This window comes from Labeo rohita, chromosome 8 (assembly GCF_022985175.1).
Source record: "Labeo rohita strain BAU-BD-2019 chromosome 8, IGBB_LRoh.1.0, whole genome shotgun sequence".
NCBI lineage: Eukaryota > Metazoa > Chordata > Actinopteri > Cypriniformes > Cyprinidae > Labeo > Labeo rohita.
In genome coordinates this window covers 28362044-28385346 of record NC_066876.1, presented here as the reverse complement: position 1 = coordinate 28385346, position 23303 = coordinate 28362044, and the positions used below count along the sequence as shown (strand labels likewise).

The 23303-nt window shown below is 34.9% G+C and overlaps 1 protein-coding gene across 1 annotated transcript in view; it reads right to left on the bottom strand.

Annotated features, from left to right (window-relative positions):
- The window catches only part of dab2ipa (DAB2 interacting protein a), a 140804-nt gene that overhangs the window by 4760 nt on the left and 112741 nt on the right, over positions 1-23303 (bottom strand). Inside the window, 9 exon segments of the mRNA XM_051118233.1 lie at positions 1568-1655; positions 2711-2913; positions 6286-6438; positions 8592-9480; positions 11988-12166; positions 14450-14651; positions 14960-15196; positions 16596-16740; positions 19077-19221. Coding sequence (XP_050974190.1) covers positions 1568-1655; positions 2711-2913; positions 6286-6438; positions 8592-9480; positions 11988-12166; positions 14450-14651; positions 14960-15196; positions 16596-16740; positions 19077-19221 — 2241 coding nt within the window.

Sequence of the window (23303 nt, the reverse complement as noted above, 5' to 3'; positions counted from 1 at the left end):
AAATTTGTTTGAAATGGTCAAACCTGTTACTTTTTAGAGTGGGTAACAGGGATGATGCTGATTAGGTTTGACCCTGTTTTTAAAGATTGTCTGTGTAAATTTCAAACATTTTAAAGCTCACCCTCGGTATATTATTGAGCTAATGCCTATCATTCAGTGGCATATGAGTTAAACTATAGTATCTATCTACAGTAGTAGACACTTGTGTCGATAACAGGGTTGACAAAAATACCAAAACATGAGGTAGAAAAATAGTCATAAAATGATAAATTACATTAGCCTGAGATGGCACAATACAATTTCTTGTCATGTTAAAGTGTCTTCATTTTATGGATATTTAAAAAAATATTGATTTATTTTATTTTTCCAAGTGGAAAAGGCACCGATTTCATGGAATGACCCACAAACATCTCAGACCGTAAGTGAAAATAATGTTTTTCGTGTTTGATAGAAAATGATACATTAAATTATACTGTCAGCATAACAACTTGAAAAGTTAACATTGATTTTTTTAGTATTCAGTATGCACCCCTTTTGCTTTAATGACAGCTGCACTCAAGCGGACGCGGACTGATGATTATGTTCTCCAGCCTGATTTGAGAATGATCCAAAAAGCATCTTGTGATTCAATGGAACTAGAATTTTTTTGTACAAACATGATTAATCTGTTTATTTGATTAGTGGCTTAAAAAGAGTGCAAAATCTTAAAAATGTCTTTTATGATTTTTTTTTTAACTGTACACTACCATTCAAAAGTTTGAGATCAGTGAAATTATTATTATTATTATTTTTTGAAAATCGCCTATGCTCACTAAGGCCTTTATTTGATAAAAAAAATACAGTAAAAACAGTAATATTGTGAACTATCATTACATTTTAAAAATGTTTTCTATTTTTAATATATTTTAAAATGTACTGCAATGACAAAGCTGAATTTTCAGCATAATTTCTCCAGTCTTCAGTGTCACGCGATCCTTCAGAAATCATTCTAATATGATTGGTTTAAAAGTATTAATTTCTTTTTTTAAAAACATATTGATCTAAAACAGTATATATACATGGCAAAGTGTATACTCTAAAAAATGTCTTTATTGGCATCAGTGGTCCCATGAATAACCTTCAATAATCATGAAAGAAAAGGTTTTTTTATAGTCAAAATGGTTCTTTAGGTTTTTAAAATGCTCTTCAAAATGGTTAATTTAAGAACTGTTCACTAAAAGGTTCTTTGGGGAACAAAAAATGGTTCCTCTATGGCATCACTGCAAAAAGACCTTTGTTTTTACAAGTGAACATTTTTAGTCTTTCTTGCAGTTCACTTAAATACCACTGCCGTGTGGCCAAATCATTTTAGTCTCTCATTAAACCACATAATAATTATACAAAAATTAGCTTAATGCTGTTTTAGTTTTCAATGGAGTACGTTAATGTCAATTTTTACTTAAATTAAGATTGTGGATCCAAAAGCACCAGCTTAACGACATCATGAAAACTATTTGATTACTGCGAACACTGCCTTAGCTTGAAAATGAATAAAGACCTATACAAGGTGATTAGATATTTAATTTACCTGGGCTTCGATGATTTTCTGTTTGGAGTCAACAATGGCCTGCATGTCTGCGTGATCTTTCTTTAGCTCCTCTTCAACTGACATCAACCTGGAATAGAAAATTGCCACATAAATCTTTATTCTACAAATGCTACCTCAGTGCTCATTAGTTCACTCCTGAATTTAAATTTCCAATGAGACTACATAATGCAAGAAATCCTGGACTCAGAGCTTGTGCAAGACAAGCATTTGTAGTTAAAAAGTATATATATTTTTTTTTTCAGAAAAGGACCGATCGTTTCGCTAGATAAGACCCTTATTCCTCAGCTGGGATCGTGTAGAGCCCTTTGAAGCTGCATTAAAACTGATATTTGGACCTTCAACCCGCTGATCCCCATTGAAGTCCACTATATAGAGAAAAAATCCTGGAAGGTTCTCCTTAAAAAACTTCATTTATTTTTGACTGAAGAAATAAAGATATGAACATCTTGGAACACATCAAGTAAACCTACAATGTTTCAGTTTTCTTAAAGGAGAAGTTCACTTTCAGAACAAAAAATTACAGATAATTTCATCACCCCCATGTCATCCAAGATGTGCATGTCTTTCTTTCTTCATTCATAAAGAAATTATGTTTTCTAAATGTCTTCCAAAATGCAGTTTAAATGTAGCATCAAAAGGCTCTAAACGATCCCAGTCAAGGAAGAAGGGTTTTATCTAGCGAAACGATTGGATATTTTCTAAAAAAAAAAATTTCAATTTATATACTTTTTAAACTCAAATGCTTGTCCTCGTGCTCAAAATCATCCTACATCGCTGTTTTACCTTTTTTGGAAAAGGACATTTGATCTTCTTTGCACGTTCACTGTGTAAACACTGGGTTGGTACTTCTGCAGCGATGTAGGACAATTTTGAAGTTGGAGGAGAAAATGAGATTTGAGTTTTTCGACATACCCTAACTGTATTTACCCGGAATACACGGAGCTCACGCAGAGCTAGACAAGATGAGCATTTGAGTATATAAAAAGTATATTTCTTTACGACTGAAGAAAGAAAGACATGAACATCTTGGATGACAATGGGGTGATTAAATTATCTGTAAATTTTGGCTCTGGAAGTGAACTTCTCCTTTAACCACAAGGCCACACCACCCTAAATCTTCACCTGGTGATAATGCTCTTCATCTGGTGTTCTTTCTCATCCTGCTGCTTGCGTAATCGCTCCTCCGTGTCCTCAAGCCGGGCCTGATACTCCAGGAGCATCTTCTGGGTTTGGTCATCCTGGCTCTTCATGCGAGATTCATACTCCTCCAGCTTCTTAGCAGAAATACGCAGCTTCTCCTGCAGGACAGCAATCTCCTGCTGATACTGAGGAGGAGAAAGAGAGAATGAAGCACTCTAATAGCAGGATTACAGAGCAACAAAAGCAGTGTAAGGAGAGAGTTCTCGGGTGTGTACGGCTGTGGCTCGAAATGCATATTACACGAACAGAGCCCTGCTAATCATTCCGTATCTGTCTGCTAAGCCTGGGAAATCCAGCAAAGCTGTATGAAACATATCTAGTAGGTGCTACTGAATATTTCAAAGATGAATTTTTCATGCGTTTTGGGGCAATCCTGTAGCTCACAGTAGAGCAAGCTGTTAACAACACCAAGGTCATGGGTTTAACTCCCAGGGAATCAATGGACCTTGAGATCTTGAAATCAACGTTAAGCTGGTTTGGATAAAAGTGTCTGCCACATACATAGATGTATATTATTTTATTAACATTTTCACTTAAAAAATATATAAGGCTTGTTTTTTTGCATTTACTATAAATAAAGTCAGCACATGTTATCATTTTTTGTTTAGGGATGTTTACATATTTTATTAAAAAAATAAGACAGACATACTGATTTAAAAAAAACAAAAACTTTTCACTGTGTTGTTGCTTCAGGCTATTCAGAAACTAAGAAAGTGTTCCATGCAATGTTTTATGCATCTGTACGGAGAAGAAAGTTTTAGAGAACTCACTGCTGATATTCTCCATCTTGAGATTATGCTTGGTTAAGGGCTTATAGATATAGAAACCCACTGATTTATAAATATGCAAAGGTTTGGAATAATAAACTTGGTTTCCTGTGTGTTTTTACATCTAATACACTGTTGTGCAATAAGCTACATTCCCTGTAGAGGATTCAACCAATCTTCACAGTATCACTTACATTAACAGCTTCAAACAGCATGGATGCAGTGGGGTTCTGTTGAAGGAGATGCTGGAGTATGTGGGTGTACACATTCGGTGCACTCCGCCGTGCTCATTATTCATTAAAGAGCAGGGGAAAGAGACGGCAGACAAGCCTGAACCAGGCGTGTGCACTCCACTATTGCAGTGTAGTGATTTGAGCCTGTCCACCTAAATTACATCACTACAGAGATCAAAAGTCAGCCTCATCTAAAGTCATTTTCAATTGCGGTTTTACTCTTTGAACGACATCTACCTGTCTGCAGGTTGACATCCACAGTCCTCGTATCAGTTTAGGACAAGATACCGTGACTAAGCAACTAGATCTGAGCTTAAAATATCCTCAAGTGCTCAGGATAAAAACCATGGATGGCTTCGTTTTTAAGGTTTAAAAGGTTTGCGTTAGCAATTTACACTATGTTCAAAAGTTTGGGGACAGATTTTTTTAAAAGAGATAGTTCACCCAAAAATGAAAATTCTGTCATTAATTACTCACCCTCGTGTCATTCCAAACCTGTAAGACCATTGTTTATCTTTGCTTATCTCACAAATTAAGATACTTCTGATGAAATCCGACAGCTTTCTGTTCCTGTATAGAAGCAACTACCATGTTCAAGGGCCAGAAAGATAGTAAGAATATTGATAAAATAGTCCATGTGACATCAGTGGTTCAACCATAATGTTATGAAGCTATGAGAATACGTTTTATGAGAAGACTGACGTGTAAGAGCAGAAACTGCTGAATAAAGTCATTATTTGCGCAGTTCATTTTTGGGTGAACTATCCCTTTTAATATATTTAAAAATGTAATTTACTCCTAAATGTTCAGCAGCCATGACTCTGGTCTTTAGTGTCACATGATTCTTCAGAAATCAGTTTCAACTGATTTAGTGCTTAAGTAACATATCTTATTACTACTATTGTTGAAAATCGTTTAATATTTGCCTAATGTTTTGTGGAAACCTTGATAAATATAAGGTATATACACTACCGTTCAAAAGTTTGGGGTCAGTAAGACTTGTAATAGTCTTTAAAGAAGTCTCTTATGCTCATCAAGGCTGCATTTATTTGATTAAAAAAAAAAAAAAAAAAAAGCGGTAATATTGCAAAATGTTTTTACAATATAAAATAATGTTTTTTATTTTAACATACTTTAAAATAGAATTTATTCCTGTGATGAAAAGCTGAATTTTTATCAGCTGTTACTCCAGTCTTAAGTGTCACATGATCCTTCAGAAATCATTCTAATATGTGGATTTATTATTAGAATGATCAGTGTTGGATAATATCAACAGTTGTGCTGCCAAATATTTTTTGGAACCTGTGATTTTTTTTTCAGGATTCTTTCATGAATAACAAGTTTAAAAAGTACAATGTTTATTCAAAATATAAATATTTTATAACAATGTAAATTATTTATTATTAACTTTTAATTTATTATTTAACTTTTATAAACTTAAACTTAATTATTAACTTAATACATCCTTGGTGAATAAAAGTATTAATCTGAAACAGAAATCTTTTGTAACATTATAAATAATTTCACTTTTACGTTTGATCAATTTAATGCTTCTTTGCCGAATAAAAGCAGTAATTTCTTAATTTTTTTCCTGAGCTAATAAATATTAATTAGGTTGACGTAAGAGCTGAGGGGGGGTGGGAAATTTTGTACAGAATGGAGATAAATTTGTGTAAATTTGTCTTATTTTGCCTAAATATCATAATTTTTTCATTTAGTACTGCCCTTCAGAGGCTACAAAAGATAGTCACATGCTTCCCAGAAGACAAAATGAGGGTAATATACCCTGATCTTCAAATTCAAAAACCTTAATAGTTGCATATGAGTCCCTCAGTTGTCTTCAGTGTGAAAAGATGGATCTCAAAATCATACAGTCATTGTTGGGAAGAGTTCAAATACACAAAAATGCTGGAAAACCAAAGAATTTATGGGACCCGAACAATTTTTTTCTGAAGAACAGCAGGCAGTTTATCTCTTCAGGACAAACAAGGGTAAACTATCACTAACTATCACTGAACAACTATCATTAAACAAAAAAACACAGCTGTGGGTCATTCAGGTAACAACATAGTATTAAGAATCAAGGGGATGTAAACTTTTGAACAAGGTAATTTTTTATAAATTCAACTATTATTTTCTCTTGTGGACTATACGTAAACATCTTTTATATGAAATATCTTATTCAGGTCAGTACTAAATAAACAACATGCATTTTGTATGATCTTTTGACCTCAACTGTACCTAGCAGCATCAGCATGACCTTAATAATATTCATCAGTATGTCCTGACATCACAGAGCGTCCATCCTGTTCCAGAGATGACAAATAGTGAAACCAGCTAACATGTTTTATAAGAAATGATCATCTTCTGCTAATGCTTCCTGTCTGTGTGCCTGTGGGAGGCCAGTTTTGATCACACAAACAGTAAGCCTGCTGTATTTCTGCATATACTGCTGTTTTCCGTGCTGCCGTGCCGCAGGATGAGGTCTCATTATTACCTTTTCAGTTGGTGTGAGATCCTCCTTGTTTGGAAAGTCCTCCCGGTGTTTCGAATCTGGGTCAATTCCCTCCTGCTCCAAATATTGCACATTCATATTCAGCAGCCATGCAGCAGTACGGTCCAACGCATTGGGATTCACAGGAGATGGAGCCTAATAAAAGTCCATTCAAACACACACACAAATACCTTATTGTATCATAATATGCCTGTGCTAACATATAAATGAGACTCAAATTTGGTAGTTTCCACTCGCACTCACAAACATGTACAAACAAACAAGTGCCTTAAAACTTTTCAAGGTGACAACAGCACTTAGGCTCGCTAGGAAAAACACTTGATCATTTTTTAATGAAGATTCATTCGGCAGACTTCAAAGCAACAGTCTGGACAATGCGAGCAGTCATTTAATCACTAGCGCAGTGTTTGCGCTTCAGCAATTAATTCTGCTTGTCTGCTCCGTTCCTTTCGCCTTTGACGGCGAGAGGGCTGTGTGTTCGTCTCAACCTAAGAGCCTCGTTTGATTGTAGCGATGCACCAAAAGACTCACTAACCCCTGAGAGATCTGAGTGCCAATTTGTTTTAAGGATATCAGCCGAGTGCTAGCTAATTTAGTGGTATCTCAATTAGCTATGGGAATGTTGCAACTCACAAACCTAGTCAGACGCAAAGGACGTGATCAGTTTCAAAATGCTGTCTCTTGAGAACATGGAAGAACATTGTAGCAATAATAACAATGATGATTAGTTTTATAACATTTCTGAAATAAATGTTGCAAAACCTTCCGCCACAATGCTAGGTGTCAGCGTGTTGTTTTGTGGTTGTTGGGGTGTTCTAAGTGTTTTTTAGCATGTCGGTTGCTAGGGTTTTCTGTTGGGTTGCTAGGTGGTTGCTGACTAGGACAACTCAAGAAGAGCCGACCAACAATCCTCAAAGATATATTTTGATCCCTAGATATAACTTGGGACTTATCATATAACTCATATAACTTTCGTTTTCTAAAACACCTTATTGTCCAGACAAAAATCATGTTCAATTTTCTAAAAGATAGACAGACAGGCAGACACACAGACAGACTCTAAAAACAACCCAGCGCTGGGTGAAATATGGACAAACCCAGGGATTGGGCTGTTTTGACTCAGCTGTTGGGTAATGTTTATTTCAGTCTTTCGGGTAGTTTTATTTAACTCAACTACTGCTTAAAATGTATTATTTTTCTTGCATAAAATGAACACAAAATAGGTTCAATAAATGTAATTCTAGTAATTATGTGTCTGATTTTTAATTTACAACCTATTTTGAGTTCATTTTAAGCCAGTCAGAATAATAAATGATTAAAAATGATTAATTAAGATTATCTTTTATTATTTAATTCCCTCGTAATTACTAATAGATCGTTTTTCCCCTACATGTCATGTGTGGAGCTCTGTAATTTCTAAATAAGTAAAATAACAACAAAATGTAATTATATACACATATATAAAAAAAAAATAAAATAAAAATGACTAAAATTAAAACAAAAAATATAAAAATAGAAGTTTTATATATATATATATATATATATACGTAGTCCAATTATTGCCACTTGTTTTACATCAAAAATGTTAACAAAATTGAATTTTATTTGATTTGATTTCAAACTAAAGGTAATCGTTAAAACTTTTAAAACAAAAGACATTTGGGTACACTGGAACTTTAACAAGTAAAATAAATGATAAAATAACATTAATTTATTAATAAAATTGGCATCATGCAAAAAGCATGATTTTGTTTAATGAAATGTCTGGATATTTAATTTTACACTAAAATGATATTTTTGTTGAGTATATTGTTTAGCTAGAATAAAACTGACTAAAATGAATGTATATGTGACCCTGGAGCAATGCATATTACTTAAAATATAAGCTTTGACATATTTACAATTGGAAATTTATAAAATATCTTCGTGGAACTTCATCTTTACTTAAAATCCTAATGATTTTTGGAATAAAAGTAAAATTGATACATTTTACTGTTACTGTTACTGTACAATGTATTGTTGGCTATTGCTACAAATAAACTCATGCTACTTACAAATGTTTTTATGGTCCAGGGTCACATATGACTGACTAAAAATCTGCATTATTCAACAAGCATGTTTTTGTTAAACTAAATGTTTGCATATTTAATTTTGCAGTAAAATGTTATTTTCATCATGTAAAATTTTCAGCCAGAGTAAAACTGATTAAAATGAATATATCTACTAAAATCTAAAGGATATTTTCATCAAAAGACAAAAAAGAAAAAAAAGTGTAAAAATGAGCTTACTTGTTTGTGTAGGGTGCGTTGCTTGGATTCTGGACTGTCCCCTTTGGAGGACGACGACTGCTGTCTCAGTCTGGTGCCGCTGCTTGGCCAATCAGGAGACGATGACATCATACTTCCACTGGAGGGGCGGGGGTACGGTGCAGTGTTGAGCATGTTGGGCGGAGTGCGGCCCCTTGTGACGGCTGGGGGTGGCTGGTCTATCCGGCGCTGTGGGCCCGCGCTGTTCTGGCGTGGTACGTTGGCTTGGTGTTGGGTCTCCGTGAGGGACAGCTGTCTGCGGGTGAACTCTCCAGAACACCGAATGAACTCGTCCCCACTGCTGCCCCCTCCACCGCTGGCCCCCGTGCTGGACTGGCTCAGAAATGGGTGCTTTGACCCCACAGTAGCCGCTTCATCTGCGTTACTCTGGGAGCTGATGGAGCTCTGGCATTCAGATCCCGAATCGGCCACCGCACGGGGCAATCCGGCAGCCATCTGGTACACGGGGTTCTGGAACGAGAGCGGGGCGAGCAGCTGGGACCTCCCCGGGGCGGTTTCTGTGCTCGGTGTGGTGGGGGTCTGACCTGCTCTCCTCAGGGTCGGACCGCTGGGCGTGTTGCCCTTGGCGGTGCGGGTGGTCCACACTCCCGTGCCCTGGCCGACTGAGGTCTGGCTGTCATTGATGGGGTCGCTGAAGGAGGTGTTGGGAGCGCTCTCGAGAGAACGACTGTCCTGCAGGTCCACCATTGACAAGCTCTTGCTGCCATTGGGGATCTGAACATCTGGCTCGTTGGCCTCCGAGTAACTGGAGCTGCGGGCAGGCGACGGCTGGATCACAGAATTCTTGGTTACAAAAAACAGATCCTTGTTTTCGGGGGTCGGTGAGGGCAGCCGAGTGAAATCCACCAACCTGTCCAAGTGGCAACAGGACAAAATGAAGATCACAGTTGTTCTTTAATTCAAATCAAACTCATTGTTTGCCAATCTAGCTCATTTGCATAACTAACATGACGGAACACAGTCCAAACACTAGAATTTGACAAAACAAGTATGTCTCATTGAAGCAGGACTACATTAAAATATATGTCTTTGATTACTGTGATAGAGAACAAACCACTCTGAAGAAAAGGATGACGAAAAGGCAGTATAAACAATGTCTTGCTTGGTGCTCTTCAGTCACAACAAATCTGTTTCTCATGGGGAAACCTGGCCATGATAACCGCATGTCAGTTTCTATATTTACAGTATCAGTCAGTCAGATTTTGTTTGGAAAGAAATGAATACCTTAAATCAGCAGTGTGTGTAAGATGACAGAAAGACATTTTATAATGTTTAAAAAGATCTATTTTAAAGAAATGCTGTTCTTTCTTTTAATCAAGAATCCACAAAAAAGTATAACTTTCTGTCAAAAATATTGAATGTATTAACTGTTAACACATTAAAATATTAATATTATCTATTTTCAACATTGATTATAATAAGAATTGTTTCTTAAGCACCAAAACAGCATATTAAAATGACTTCTGAAGGATCATGTGACACTGAAGACTGGGGAAATGATAATGAAAATTCAGCTTTAGCATCACAGAAATAATTACATACACAAAATATATTCCAATAAAAAACTGTTTTTTTTTTTTTTTTAATTTAAAAATATTCCACAATATTACTTATAATTAATAAATGTATAATTTAATATGTCAATGATACTAAAATACGCTGGTCTCATTATAGCCATTATTCGTTATTCATTTGATTTTAAGCAAATCAAAATAATTGGTAAAAACGTTTTAAAAGACATTTGGGTATACTGCAAATGTACCAAGTAAAACAAATGAATAAAATAAAATAATTAATTGATAAAATCTGTATTGTTCAACAAACAGGTTTTTGTTAAATTAAATGTTTGAATATTTACATTTGAAATGATTTTAAACAAATCAAAGTAATTGTTAAAACGGTTTAATAGACATTTGGGTATACTGGAACTGTACCAAGTAAAATAAATAAATAAAATTAATTAATTAATTAAATCTGCATTATTCAACAAGCATGTTTTTGTTAAATTAAATGTTTGAATATTTAAATTTGGAATGATTTTAAAAAAATCAATTTGAAATGATTTTAAACAAATCAAAGTAATTGTTAAAAAAAATTAATAGGCATTTGGGTATATTAAAACTGTACCAAGTAAAATAAATAAAATTAATTAATTAATTAATTAATTAATTAATTCTGCATTATTCAACAAGCATGTTTTTGTTAAATTAAATTTTTGAATATTTAAATTTGGAATTATTTTAAACAAATCAATCTGAAATGATTTTAAACAAATCAAAGTAATTGCTAAAAAAAAATAATAGACATTTGGGTATATTAAAACTGTACCAAGTAAAATAAATAAATACAATTAATTAATTAGTTAATTAATTAATTAATAAAATCTGCATTATTCAACAAGCATGTTTTTGTTAAATTAAATGTCTGAATATTTAAATCTGCAATGATTTTAAACAAATCAAAGTCATTGTTAAAACTTTTTAATAGACATTTGGGTATATTAGAACTGTAGCAAGTAAAATAAATAAAATAAAATTAATAAATTAATAAAATCTACATTATTCAACAAGCATGTTTTTGTTAAATTAAATGTTTGAATATTTCATTTAGCACTAAAATTAAAATATATTAAAACTTACAAATCTATAAATGTATCTAAATTTTAAATATATTCAAAGTAGAAAACAGTTATTTTAAATTGTAATAATATTCCATAATATTACTATTATACCCCATTTTTGCTACTGCTGTCCTTAAAACAGTAGTGTACATTTATGCATTCAACAGATGCTTTTATTTAAAGCGTCTGACTGTGCATTTAAACATTATGCGTGCTTCTAAGATATCTGAACCCATAATCATTGCATTGCTTTTAAAATTAACGCAACAATTTTAATGCAACTAGTAAATAGATAGTAAACATGAGAAGATGAGGTGTTTACAAGAGCCTTCCTTGAGACACGTTTTACATCATTTTACCCTATTGTTCCACAACAGAATGATAAAGACTTTTACTAGCTTGCGTTTTTTTCCTCTCAGCCTAATTTGTATTTCAATATATGAGTTGTATTTTAAATATATGAGTGCTTTAAAAGTATTTCCCTCATTTCACAGTCTGCCACAGCAAATTGCCATCAACTTGCATGGATCGCATCCCAGAGCCCAAAGAATCAGAAGGATCTGGAGTTTTTTGAAGTTTATTAATTCTTGTTCATCTTCAGTTGATCGGTTTCTCAATTAGAAGCATAAGTAAAGCAAAACAAGACTGTATTTTTGCTTGCCGGTTAAATTGGATATTTTTTATGACTTTTAGAATCTGCAATCTGAAAGTGAAAAGTCTGGCTGCATAAGACTTACCCTGTGATCTCACTGTCCATGACCATTTTCTGCAGACCGGTAGACAGACTGCTGCCGGGTAGAGTAGGGGAGCCCACGCGCTCGGTGGGAGATGACACAGGGGCTCCAGTGGGGTTCGTCAGGGCCGAATTCACATCCCGCAGGATCCGTGCTAAAGGACCCAGCTTAGTGATAGTACTCTACAACACAATAAAGAACTGTGAATGACTGGATTCAGACTTGATAGAGCATTGTGAACTCACTTAGTTAAGACCTTTAGGTCGCTTTGGATAAATGTGTCTGCTTAAAGGGTTAGTTCACCCAAAAATGAAAATTCTGTCATTGATTACTCACCCTCATGTCATGTCGTTCCAAACCTGTAAGACCTTTGTTCATCTTAGGAACACAAATTAAGATATTTTTGATGAAATCTGAGTTTTCTGACCCTGCACAGACAGCAACTGACACGTTCAAGGACCAGAAACGTAGCAAGGACATCGTTAAAATAGTCCATGTGACATCACTGGTTCAACCGTAATGTTATGAAGCTATGAGAACATTTTTTTTGCACGAAGAAAACAAAAATAATGGGGCATACATTTCTTTTGCTTGTAAACAAGGTGCAGCGCATCTGGTCGAAGACTGACATAGAAGAGAAGAGAAGAGATTGCTAAATAAAATCTTTATTTTTTTTTCTTTGCACACAAAAAGTATTTTCGTAACTTTATAACATTATGGTTGAACTATTGATGTCACATGGACTATTTTAACAATGTCCTTTCTATCATTCTGGATCTTGAATGTGGTAGTTGTGGTATGTGGTAGCTCTCAGATTTAATCAAAAATATCTTAATTTGTGTTCCGAAGAGGAACTTAGAGGTCTTATAGTTTGGAACGACATGAGGGTAGGGGTGGACGATATGGCAAAAATATTATATCACAATTTTTTTCCGAAATATCACGATTTCATCACAATTTTTTTGTCATGTTGGTTTTACTATTAAGCAGTACTGCCAAACTCATTTCCCCATTAAAAAACAAAGCCTTTCAAGGTAACAAAGTATGAAATAAAAAAGTAAGGCAGATATTTAGGCCAAAGTGAGCGAAGATAAAAATCATTGCCATTATTTTATCTTTGTTATTAAAAATAAGAACAAAGATACAGATTACAAATAAACATAATACAAATAAAACAAACAGTGCTTTTTCCAAGCACAGTAGGTGTATTTAGCAGTAGCATTCAAGAAATTGAATTACCAAATATAAAAATTGAAAGACTACATACTTATACACTACATACATCAATTGTACATTGATTCTTATTAAAACAACTGTATTAAAGTTCTTCAGTCAAGAGCAGTGAGTGATTTTTCTCTTTGCGTTTTGTTTTTTTATTAACATTAAAAGAATATTTCACCCAAAAATTTGTCTGTCAATTCTGTCATGGTGTTTTATTTTAATACCATCCAATACTCACTCTCAGGTTGTTTTAAACCTGAATGAGTTTCTTTTTTTCTGTTGAACGTTGCCTATTTGATAATTTGTATTATTAAATTTAATGAGGACCAGCTACTTTTTGGTTACCCTCTTTTTCAAAATATCTTACTTTGTGTTTAGCACAAAAAGAAATTAATACAGGTTTGGGACAACATGTTAGTGAGTAAATAATGACAGAATTGTAAATTTGGGATGAACCATCCCTTTAATGACAAGCGGCAGCATGTTTAGTACTGTCGCTTTAAGAGCTGCACAAATCTAATACAAGCAGGCGTCCGTTTTTCTCTCAACTGTTTACTTTCACTTTAGACATAAGCAGCTGTGTTTATATGTAAACCTTGTGTGCTTTGACAGTATTGGCACAATCAGACACGATACATAACTTCAGTAATTACGCTTCAGGTGTACGTGCACTCGAAAAACGCATTGTCAGAACAGTACACATATGAAATGTTTAACCGGCAAGATTTTAAAGCAAATAATGTAATTTTGCGATTGTGAATAAGTGCAATGTCCCGTGAGTGTAACTCTACCTCTGAGTTAACGCTGATGTGAATGTATGTCGCGTTGTACGGTATATTGAGACAGAGGCGCCAGAACTGCGTCTGATAGAATAGCACGATACTACGATATTTCTCCAAAAGCAGATCGTGGAGACATTTTTATCATCCACAATCAAAAATCATCATATCGCACACCCCTACATGAGGGTGAGTAATTAATGACATAATTTTCATTTGTTGGAGAACTAACTCTTTAATGCATAAATGTAAATATCAGCTATTTCACATTTTATATCACTAGCTTAGAGTTTGGCTCATCCAGTACTGTCTGTATTTTATCTTAAATAAAAATCCATTCACCTAAGATAATCACATGCTTTTCTTTGTAATTCAGAATCTACTTTTTATCTCAAATTACTATCAGATGCGATAGTATGATTTTCTGTGAGAAAAAATGATGTTTGTCCAATCGCAGAACCTCACCTGATCAAGTTGTGAGACGGCTTCTGACAGGAGAGAATGAAGTGTGGAGAGTTCACGTCCCAGGTCAACATAACCCTCGAAGCCTGCTGTGTTTGAAATGGTCTCTGGGTTGGAGATCTCCAGCAGGAAGCGCTGCATATTAGTCCATTCGTGCTCCAAGAACTGATTCATGAAGGACATGTACTCCTCCTTACTGCCAAACCTACAACAACAACAAAAAAAAACACAGTAAATACAGTTTGCCCTGAAGAGAATGTACCATGCACAAATAGTTTATTAGTATATTCACATATCTGCAACCACAAGCATTAAAACAATGATCAACATAAAATTTCATTGTCATTTCAGTAGCACGTTCATATAACTTTTTGTTCATATAACTTTTTGATATAAAATATTTACTTGAACTTACTTAAATTAATATTTCAATAATACAACCATGTTTACAATTGAATTAATTGTAAAAAGTTTGGTAAAAATGTTTTGATTTGCATGAACAAATACACTCACTTGGTGAAGTTGGCCAGGTTTTGTGTCACTTTGGCAATGAGTGTGAGTGTTCGGGCGGTACGGTCATCAGGATATTCCTGCATGAGGCTAAAAAGCGAGGGTGACATGATGGCGGGACACAGGAAGCGCAGGAAAAGAGATGCGCTGATCAAGCGTTCGCTGATGTCCGGTCGCCCTCTGTTACTGCACTCCTGCCTCCAGGACGCAAACACTTCTTTGAGCTCCCGAGGAAACACGCTAGAGTGGACAGACAAAAGTGATTTGTTAACACAACAATTTTATTACAGCTAGAAATACCAGTATACAGGTCTGGAACGACATAAGGGTGAGTAAATGATGACTTCAAACCAATGAGCTGAAATATTGTCTAGCACTGCTGAGTAACTGTTTTGTAACAAACAGGCCCAAACACAACAACACTCCCACTCAGTTCTGCATTCCCACATCGAATCACAGTCACCGCGCGCGTTTAATTAAGTGTTAACAACGCGGGACGGCATCCTCTCCCATAACGCTTTCACTGCTACACCCTTTAACCGTTACGCCCGCCTTCAATTTTCACATCACCGCCTTAAGGACGTTCCCTGCTGCGACCTCCAGCTCACCGCAATCTGCCGTTTAAGTTGCTCTTTTTAAGACAGGGAGACACATAAAAAATGGCGCAGAACAAAACCGTGGCAGAGCTAGACACAACTTATCAAAATTCAGTTTAGGATACTCCACGAAGAGAGAAAAATTGCATTCCCCTGATGGAATATCTTGCACTAGGTCATTGCAGGAGGGAGTAATTTCATATCTCAGCATGGTTTTGCTAATACGTAGGTGATGATTGAGAAACAGCACAGTCTCTATGAAGACAGATGGAGACCTCTCACTTCTTATTAATCTTACTATGCCAGGCATCATGGGCTTTTTGGAGAAATGACAAAATTGCTAATTCAGGATCTGCCTAGAATTCATTTAAAAGCAGCTGATAACCTTTCGTAAGTCTATTGTCACATGTTTTATTAAGCATGTACATTGCATTTGGTAGATGCATTTAAAGGTACAGTTCACCCAAAATGGAAATTCTGTCATTAATTACTCACAATCATGTTTTTCCAAACCCGTCAGACCTTTGTTGATCTTCGAACCACAAATTGAGAAATAGTAATTACGGTTGAACCACTGATGTCACATGGACTATTTTAACAATGTCCTTACTACCTTTCTGTGCCTTGAACGTGTCAGTTGCGTTGCTGTCTATGCGGGGTCAGAAACCTCTCAGATTTCATCAAAAATATCTTAATCGCTGTCTGAAGATGAACAAAGGTCTTAGAGGTTTGGAACGACATGAGGGTGAGTAATTAATGACAGAAGTTTTATTTTTTGGGTAAACTATCCCTTTAAGGTTTATATATTTTATTAGTTTATCCATTGCCCAAGATTCAAACCATGGCCTAAAGAGTGGCTATTAATTGTGCTTATATGCTATATCGACCAATCAGCTTCCAATACTGCAACTAACCATTATAAAATAATAAATGATGAATGTTTCTAATAAAAAAAAAAAAAATCACATAAATCTGTCTAAGCCAGGCAGTTGAGATGAGCTGTGTGCAAACTCTGATATGAGAGATAAATTTGATGGCATTACCAGTAAGAATTGATGATCTTGCAGAAAGCCAGTTCACAGCACATCTTGAGGTTGCTCTGGTGCTCATGCAGGTCACTGGAGGAGCACTTAGATGGATCCACCTCACAGTTCTCGTCTGACTCATACAGAGCTTTGATGAACTCGCCTGAGACGAAGAAAGTAAACAATGCGGAAAACCTCATTTAGCACAGACAGTGTGCAGACTGATGCAGTACTGTACTGCTGCTTATATCAGGGTTCATACAGATACTGTAAAATGAAATTCCTGGACTTTCAAGGACTTTTCAAGCACTACTCTTATGATTTTCAAGGACTTCAACCAGAGATCTCACTTATGCAACAATGTCTTCTCTTTCAAATGAAAAACTACGATTCATTTTCATACGGGGTTTGTAACTGTACTGCCTTAATGGTTTGATGTTTTCTACTGTTTAATAAAAAAAAGACAAAAATATTCACGAAACAACTCTAAAATCCTGATCTGAAACAAATGATTCGTAATATGCGCTCTGAAGTCCCGATCTGAATCAAATGATTTGTGAACCTACACCGAAGTCTCGATCTGAATCAAATAATTCGCGAAGTCGCTCCGAAGTTCTGATGTAAATCAAATGATAAACGATCAACACTCCAAAGTTACGATGTGATGCAAAAGATTTGCCAAGCTGCTCTGAAGTCCCAACCTGGATCAAATGATTTGCGAGCTTGTACCGAAGTCTCGATCTGAATCGAATGATTCGCAAAGCTGCTCCAAAGTTCTGATCTAAAACAAATGATTCACAATCTGCACTCCAAAGTTATGATGTGAAGCAAAAGATTTGCAAACCTGCTCCGAAGTTCCAATCTAGATCAAATGATTCGTGATACACGCTCCGAAGTCCCAATCTAAAATCAAATGACTTGCGAACCTGCACCAAAGTCTCGATCTGAATCAAATAATTCTCAAAAGCCACTCCAGAGTTTTGATCTAAATCAAATTATTCACAATCCACACTCCAGTTGCGATATGAAGCAAAAGATTTGCAAACCTGCTCCGAAATTCCAATCTAAATCAAATGAATCGCGATATGCGCTCTGAAGTCCCAATCTGAATTAAATATTTTGTGAACCTACACTGAAGTCTCGATCTGAATCAAATAATTCGCTAAGCTGCCTCGAAGTTCCATTCTAAATCAAATGATTCACGATTAAAGTTATGATGTGAAGTAAAAGGTTTGCAAACCTGCTCCGAAGTTCCAATCTAAATCAAATAATTTGCGAACCCACTCCGAAGTCCTGATTTGAATCAAATGATTTGTGATACGCGATCCAAATGGAGTGCTTCGAAACAGTGCGCAAAGTTTCACCCATCACTGTGTTTTTTAAAATTGTTACAAGCAATGTCAAAATTAAAAAATGATTGTATCTTTTAATTTGGGTGTTTTTTTTTTTGCTAGTGAATCGCTTGAAATTAATAGTAGAAGTCACAAATTTGAATCAATCTGAGCGGTTCCAGCATAAATGACTCATTCAATTGATCTGGTTCATCTGTTCCTCTTTTCGCATCTTCAGCCATGTTTACAAGACACTGTCAGCACTACTACTTTTATTAACTAAAAAAAGCAAAAAAAGTATTTTGTTTTTTGAATTGGATGAATTTTACATGAAAAGACATTAAAGATAAAATTAAACACTTATTTCATAGATACATTATCTTTCATTAATTCAAGCACTCTCAAGTACCTCTTTAGGAATATTACTATTTTCAAGGGTTTTCCAGGCCTTAAATTTCGAAAAGTCAAATTCAGGTACTTCAAGTACTTCAAGCACCTTGTACGAACCCTGTTATATGTTACATTTACCACTAAAGTTGTGCAAAGGAATGATTATTAATGCTTATTACGAATGAACTGCACTTTCAAAAGACATTCAAGTCATAAGTCGCACAGCATGGGTATATTTGTAGCAATAGCCAACAATACATTGTATAGGTCAAAATGCAAAACAAGCACTTTCTTTAATTGTTTAGACACAATTATATCACTTGAATCAACTAAAAAAATTATCATCACAGACAAATTGTTCTGTAAGTACATCAATTAATCAAAGAAAGGTTTGGTTTAATTTCATAAGGCACAAAAATAAACCAAGTAATAAACTGCAACTTTTCATTTTATGAAACTATGCTACTGCAACACTTTTTCAACAGACTAAACTTGTGAAAGTATTTTCCCAGCATCAAACAGACTCTTTTGAGGGAAACCAAGCCTAAAGCTTTCCCTCCTCACTCAATTTTGCACCCACATTCGACTTGATATCTTAAATAATTGAACAGAACTTCAAAAACACAGACTACACACAAAAAAGGCGTACATTATTGATTATATATTCTCACTAGCACGTTTGATGGTCTGCAGAAACTGTAAGGAAAGAATTGCACCGCTTTGATTTGAATGACAATTTTCAGAGGCACATACACAAACTCAGTGTTGTTTTCCTTACCTAAAGCGTCCTGAAGGTACTTCTGTCCCACTAGTTTCAGGTACTCCTCTATAGCTTTAGTAGCCAGCGTGTTCTCACGGAATATGAGATGCTCATTGTCTCCGCACCGATCCACCTCGGACATCATCAGATCTGTCAGAAAGTCCTGAGGGAGACAAAACATTTAGAAGTCTTTAATGATGTGCAGCATTTCTAGAGATAGACTTTAAATGTTTAAAAAGTTGGGTTTAACTTGCAAATGGTTCCTCCTGACTCTCATGTGTCAGATAAACAAAGTTTCGCCCAAACTCTGAGCAAATGTTGCTGTATCTGGCTGATCAGGATGCTCAGACAAACACAGCAATGTTTAGATAAAGTTTTCATACTTCATCAGATAATTCAACTTTATTTATAGTTGTTTTTGGATATGAAATGGACAACAATGTCACACAAATCACGCTGGCTTCAGCACACACAGTTAAGACTCAAAGGAACAGGCTGGTTTTGTGTCTTCTGGTCTGTTTCCTCCTTTCTTTTCCCATCTGCCCATCTTTGATCACTATGTTTTTGAAGTCCTACATTTGATTTTGAACCGAGTGTCTGACTGGATGACCTGGAAAACAGCAAATGCATCTGATGGGCCGGATGCAGTGTTTTTTATTTTTTGTAGTCTAGCAGCGTCGCTATAAAGTGAAGACACTGCAGCTCCAGTCAGAACATGTTCCAGATTGAGACGGTTATGGATATCCAGCAGGGGAGATGACTCACACGCAGTGATAGTGTATTGATTTTGAAATAATGGACATTGTGTAGTTCAGTGAGGTCTTGTTGTAATATTCTTTCCCTCACTTCCTGTTTTTCCTCTCTCATGATGCGTATCTCATGTCTCGGCTCCACCTTCGCCGCATCTGTAATGGGTTTCAGCTGAGCACATCCAAGACCTCAGAAGCCCACGAGTAAACACGCTAATGATTTGTTCTCATGTGGCCCCTGTGTGAGAGGTCCTTCAAGCTCTATAGGCTTTATTTACACTCAAAGTATAATTTACATTCAGAGCTCCAAAATGTGCAAAAAGCATGATAAGAGAAGACTCTTGCACTATACTTCAAGACTCATAAGGCCATTTAATATCTTGGGATAATTACTAGTTCAATCTTCTCATCTGCTGTAGCTGTTAAGCAGTGATATTAAACATTAGATGTCAAGTTGAAAGACTTCAGAGCTATGCCAAATGAAAAGATCTTAAGTGAATAACGACAACATCTATGCACTTTTTCTTTCACACACACAAAAAACGGCAATGTAATGACAGGAAGTGTAATTAACTTAATTGCAATTCTAAGAAATTCAACAGGTAATGGCTTCGTGGGAAATTAAGTTCCTTCACCCTGATCCATAAATCTGCTTGTATATCAGTGAAAACTATAAACCTTCAAACTTCAAGATTTTTTAAATTAATTATTGATGAAAATCAGGTGGTGAGGGAAAAAATATTACAAGAAGACCTGAGATCTCTGCATATTTTTTCCTTTTTTCTAAAATTAAATTATTCAGTTTATGAATTTCTTTTAAAGTTATTAAGCTTAATAGGCTATTAGGTTAGTTATTAGGTTTTCTTTTAAATTAAAGTTAGATTTATGAGATTTAAATTTGATCCAAATTTTAGTTCCTGAAATAGAAAGGTACCATGAACAATATTGGTAAAAAGGACATTTTTGTCACCAAACAAGTCTAATTTTCTAAAGAATGATTATTAAATATGATACAGCAGAATTGAACAGATGCTCTCATTAGAAAACTTAAAATTTGTTAATTTTATTTATTTATGTTTTTATTATTAGGTTTTCTTTTAAATTCAAGTTAAGGCTCATTATTTTTACTTTACTTTAATCCAAATTCTACTTCCTATTTAAATATATTTAATTCAGATTCAATTTAAAAAGCATTTGATTAATTTCTGAATGACAATGAAAAAAAAAAAACTTTAAAAACATGCTAAAATTACATTTTTAGCATGTTTTTAACACTAAAAGGCAGCTATATCATTATACTGTATATTCATAATGTTGTATTTTTCACAATAATTACGAAATATAAAAGTAACATGAACAATATTAGTGGCAAAAATGCCTTTTTTTATCCCCAAAGAAGTGTAATTATACAAAGAATGATTATTAAATATGATGCAGCAGAAATGATGCTGTCAGATACTTAAAATTAGTTATTTTTATTATTTATTATTTATTTATTAGGTTTTCTTTTAAAGTTATTTTGTTATTATGTTTTAATGAGTTTTAATTACTTTTAATCCAAATTCTAGTCATACATATATTCATATATATATTAAATATTCATATTATTAAATATTAAATACAGCAGAATTGAACTGATGCTCTTACGTACTTAATTTTTAAAATTCAATTATTAGGTTTTCTTTTAAAGTTATAGGTTTATGAGTTTTACTTCATTTAAATCCAAATTCTACTTCCTATTTAAATTCATATTCAATTCAAATTGACCAATTTAAAGAGCATTTGATTCATTTCAGAATTTTTTTTTTCCCCAAACAAGTCTAATTCTCCAAAGAATAATTATTAAATATGACACAGCAGAATTGAACCGATGCTGTCAGATTGTTAAAATTAGTTATTTTTATAATTATTATTATTTTTTTATTTAATGATTAGGTATTCTTTTGAATTAGTTGTATCAATCTACTGTATATTCATAATGTTGTTTTTCTTTTAAATTCAAGTCATTTTAATCCAAATTCTAGCCCTGTTTAAATTCAAATTCACCAATTTTAAAAGCATTTGATGCATTTCAAAATGACATGAAAAATAACATTAAAAACACACTAATATTATTATTTTTTAAAACTAAGAGGAATTCTGTTGTGAATTTGTGTCATTCACATTGCAAATTTGTGTCTATTCTCATCTTTGCATTAACTTTGTATGTAATCTACTTGCATGAATAATTAAATTTGCTTAAATGATGACTAAATGTGATACAGCAGCATTGAATTGACGCTGTCAGATACTTAACATTAGTGCAAAGTTTATTATTTAAGAAGTAAATAAGCTCCAAGTGTTAAGCATGGATTAAGAGACGTCTGAGTTCCCATGCTACTCCATGCTGGTTAGTGCTGGTTTAGAATGCGTATCAATGCTATACGCCAGCAGATCACATGATCCCACCAGCATTAAAAACACAATCTGGTCATAAGCTATGTAATACGAGAGAGATGAAGGATCAATGTGGGTGGTGCTGTGCTATAGCTGTCAGCAGAATCTCTGTAAAGGACATGGGCGTGCGTGTGTGTGTCTACAGCTGGCCGTGATTTCTGCTGATGCCCTGGCGCTGGATCAATGATCTGCAGCAGATGTATGTCTGTGTTTTGAGAGATAGTGTCTGAGTCATTATTGCGCGTCTCTACAAGCACTCTTCTGAGGATTCAGTCTCCTAAGCAGGTGGCCACAACAATCTAAACAGTTGCCGACACATTACGCTTATATAAGACAAGAACAAGACGCGATTTTCTGTGCCGCACAAAGCCCTCTCAACCGTCACCAGTGGGATCAGGTGATAAGGGCATATCTGAGCCGTTCTCTTCCCAGTCAGGCAGAGGTGCATTGTGGTTATGACACTGAGAGGATCAAATGAGACCCAGTTTCTCGAAAAGCTCTGCGTCTTTGGCAGGAGTCACAGCACTCGGTATTCAATTAGGACACGAGAGCTTAACACAGCGAGCAGCACTCAGCGCCCGTTCCCTGATGAGACTTATCCGTAGTCTCACCACTAATCAGACGCCACAGAGCGCATCGTATATTCCCCGGCACGCCTGTCACATCCCATCATGCCTGTCTCTAGCTTAGCACCACAATCAGCACACATCTGCAAAAGAAAAACTATGAGGGTTTTATGGAAAATCGAGTACTAGGTGAGGCATTTACTGCATTCTAGGCAGAATATACTGTCTATATTTTAAGCAAATTATACATGCAAATGTTTAAAGTAGCATGCGATATTGTTGTCACATGACCTCATTAGACTGCATGAGTGGTTCCCAGTTAATGTGTCAACAAATATGGGATTTGTTAAAAAACGTCTCTGGCATTCAAGAGAGAGATGTTAAAATTGTGGTTGATATTAGTTCCACATTGTAAAAAATTGTTGGTTAATTCAACTTACCCGGCTGCTTTAAAATTTTAAGTTCAGTCATCTCAAAACTGTTTAGTCAACTTA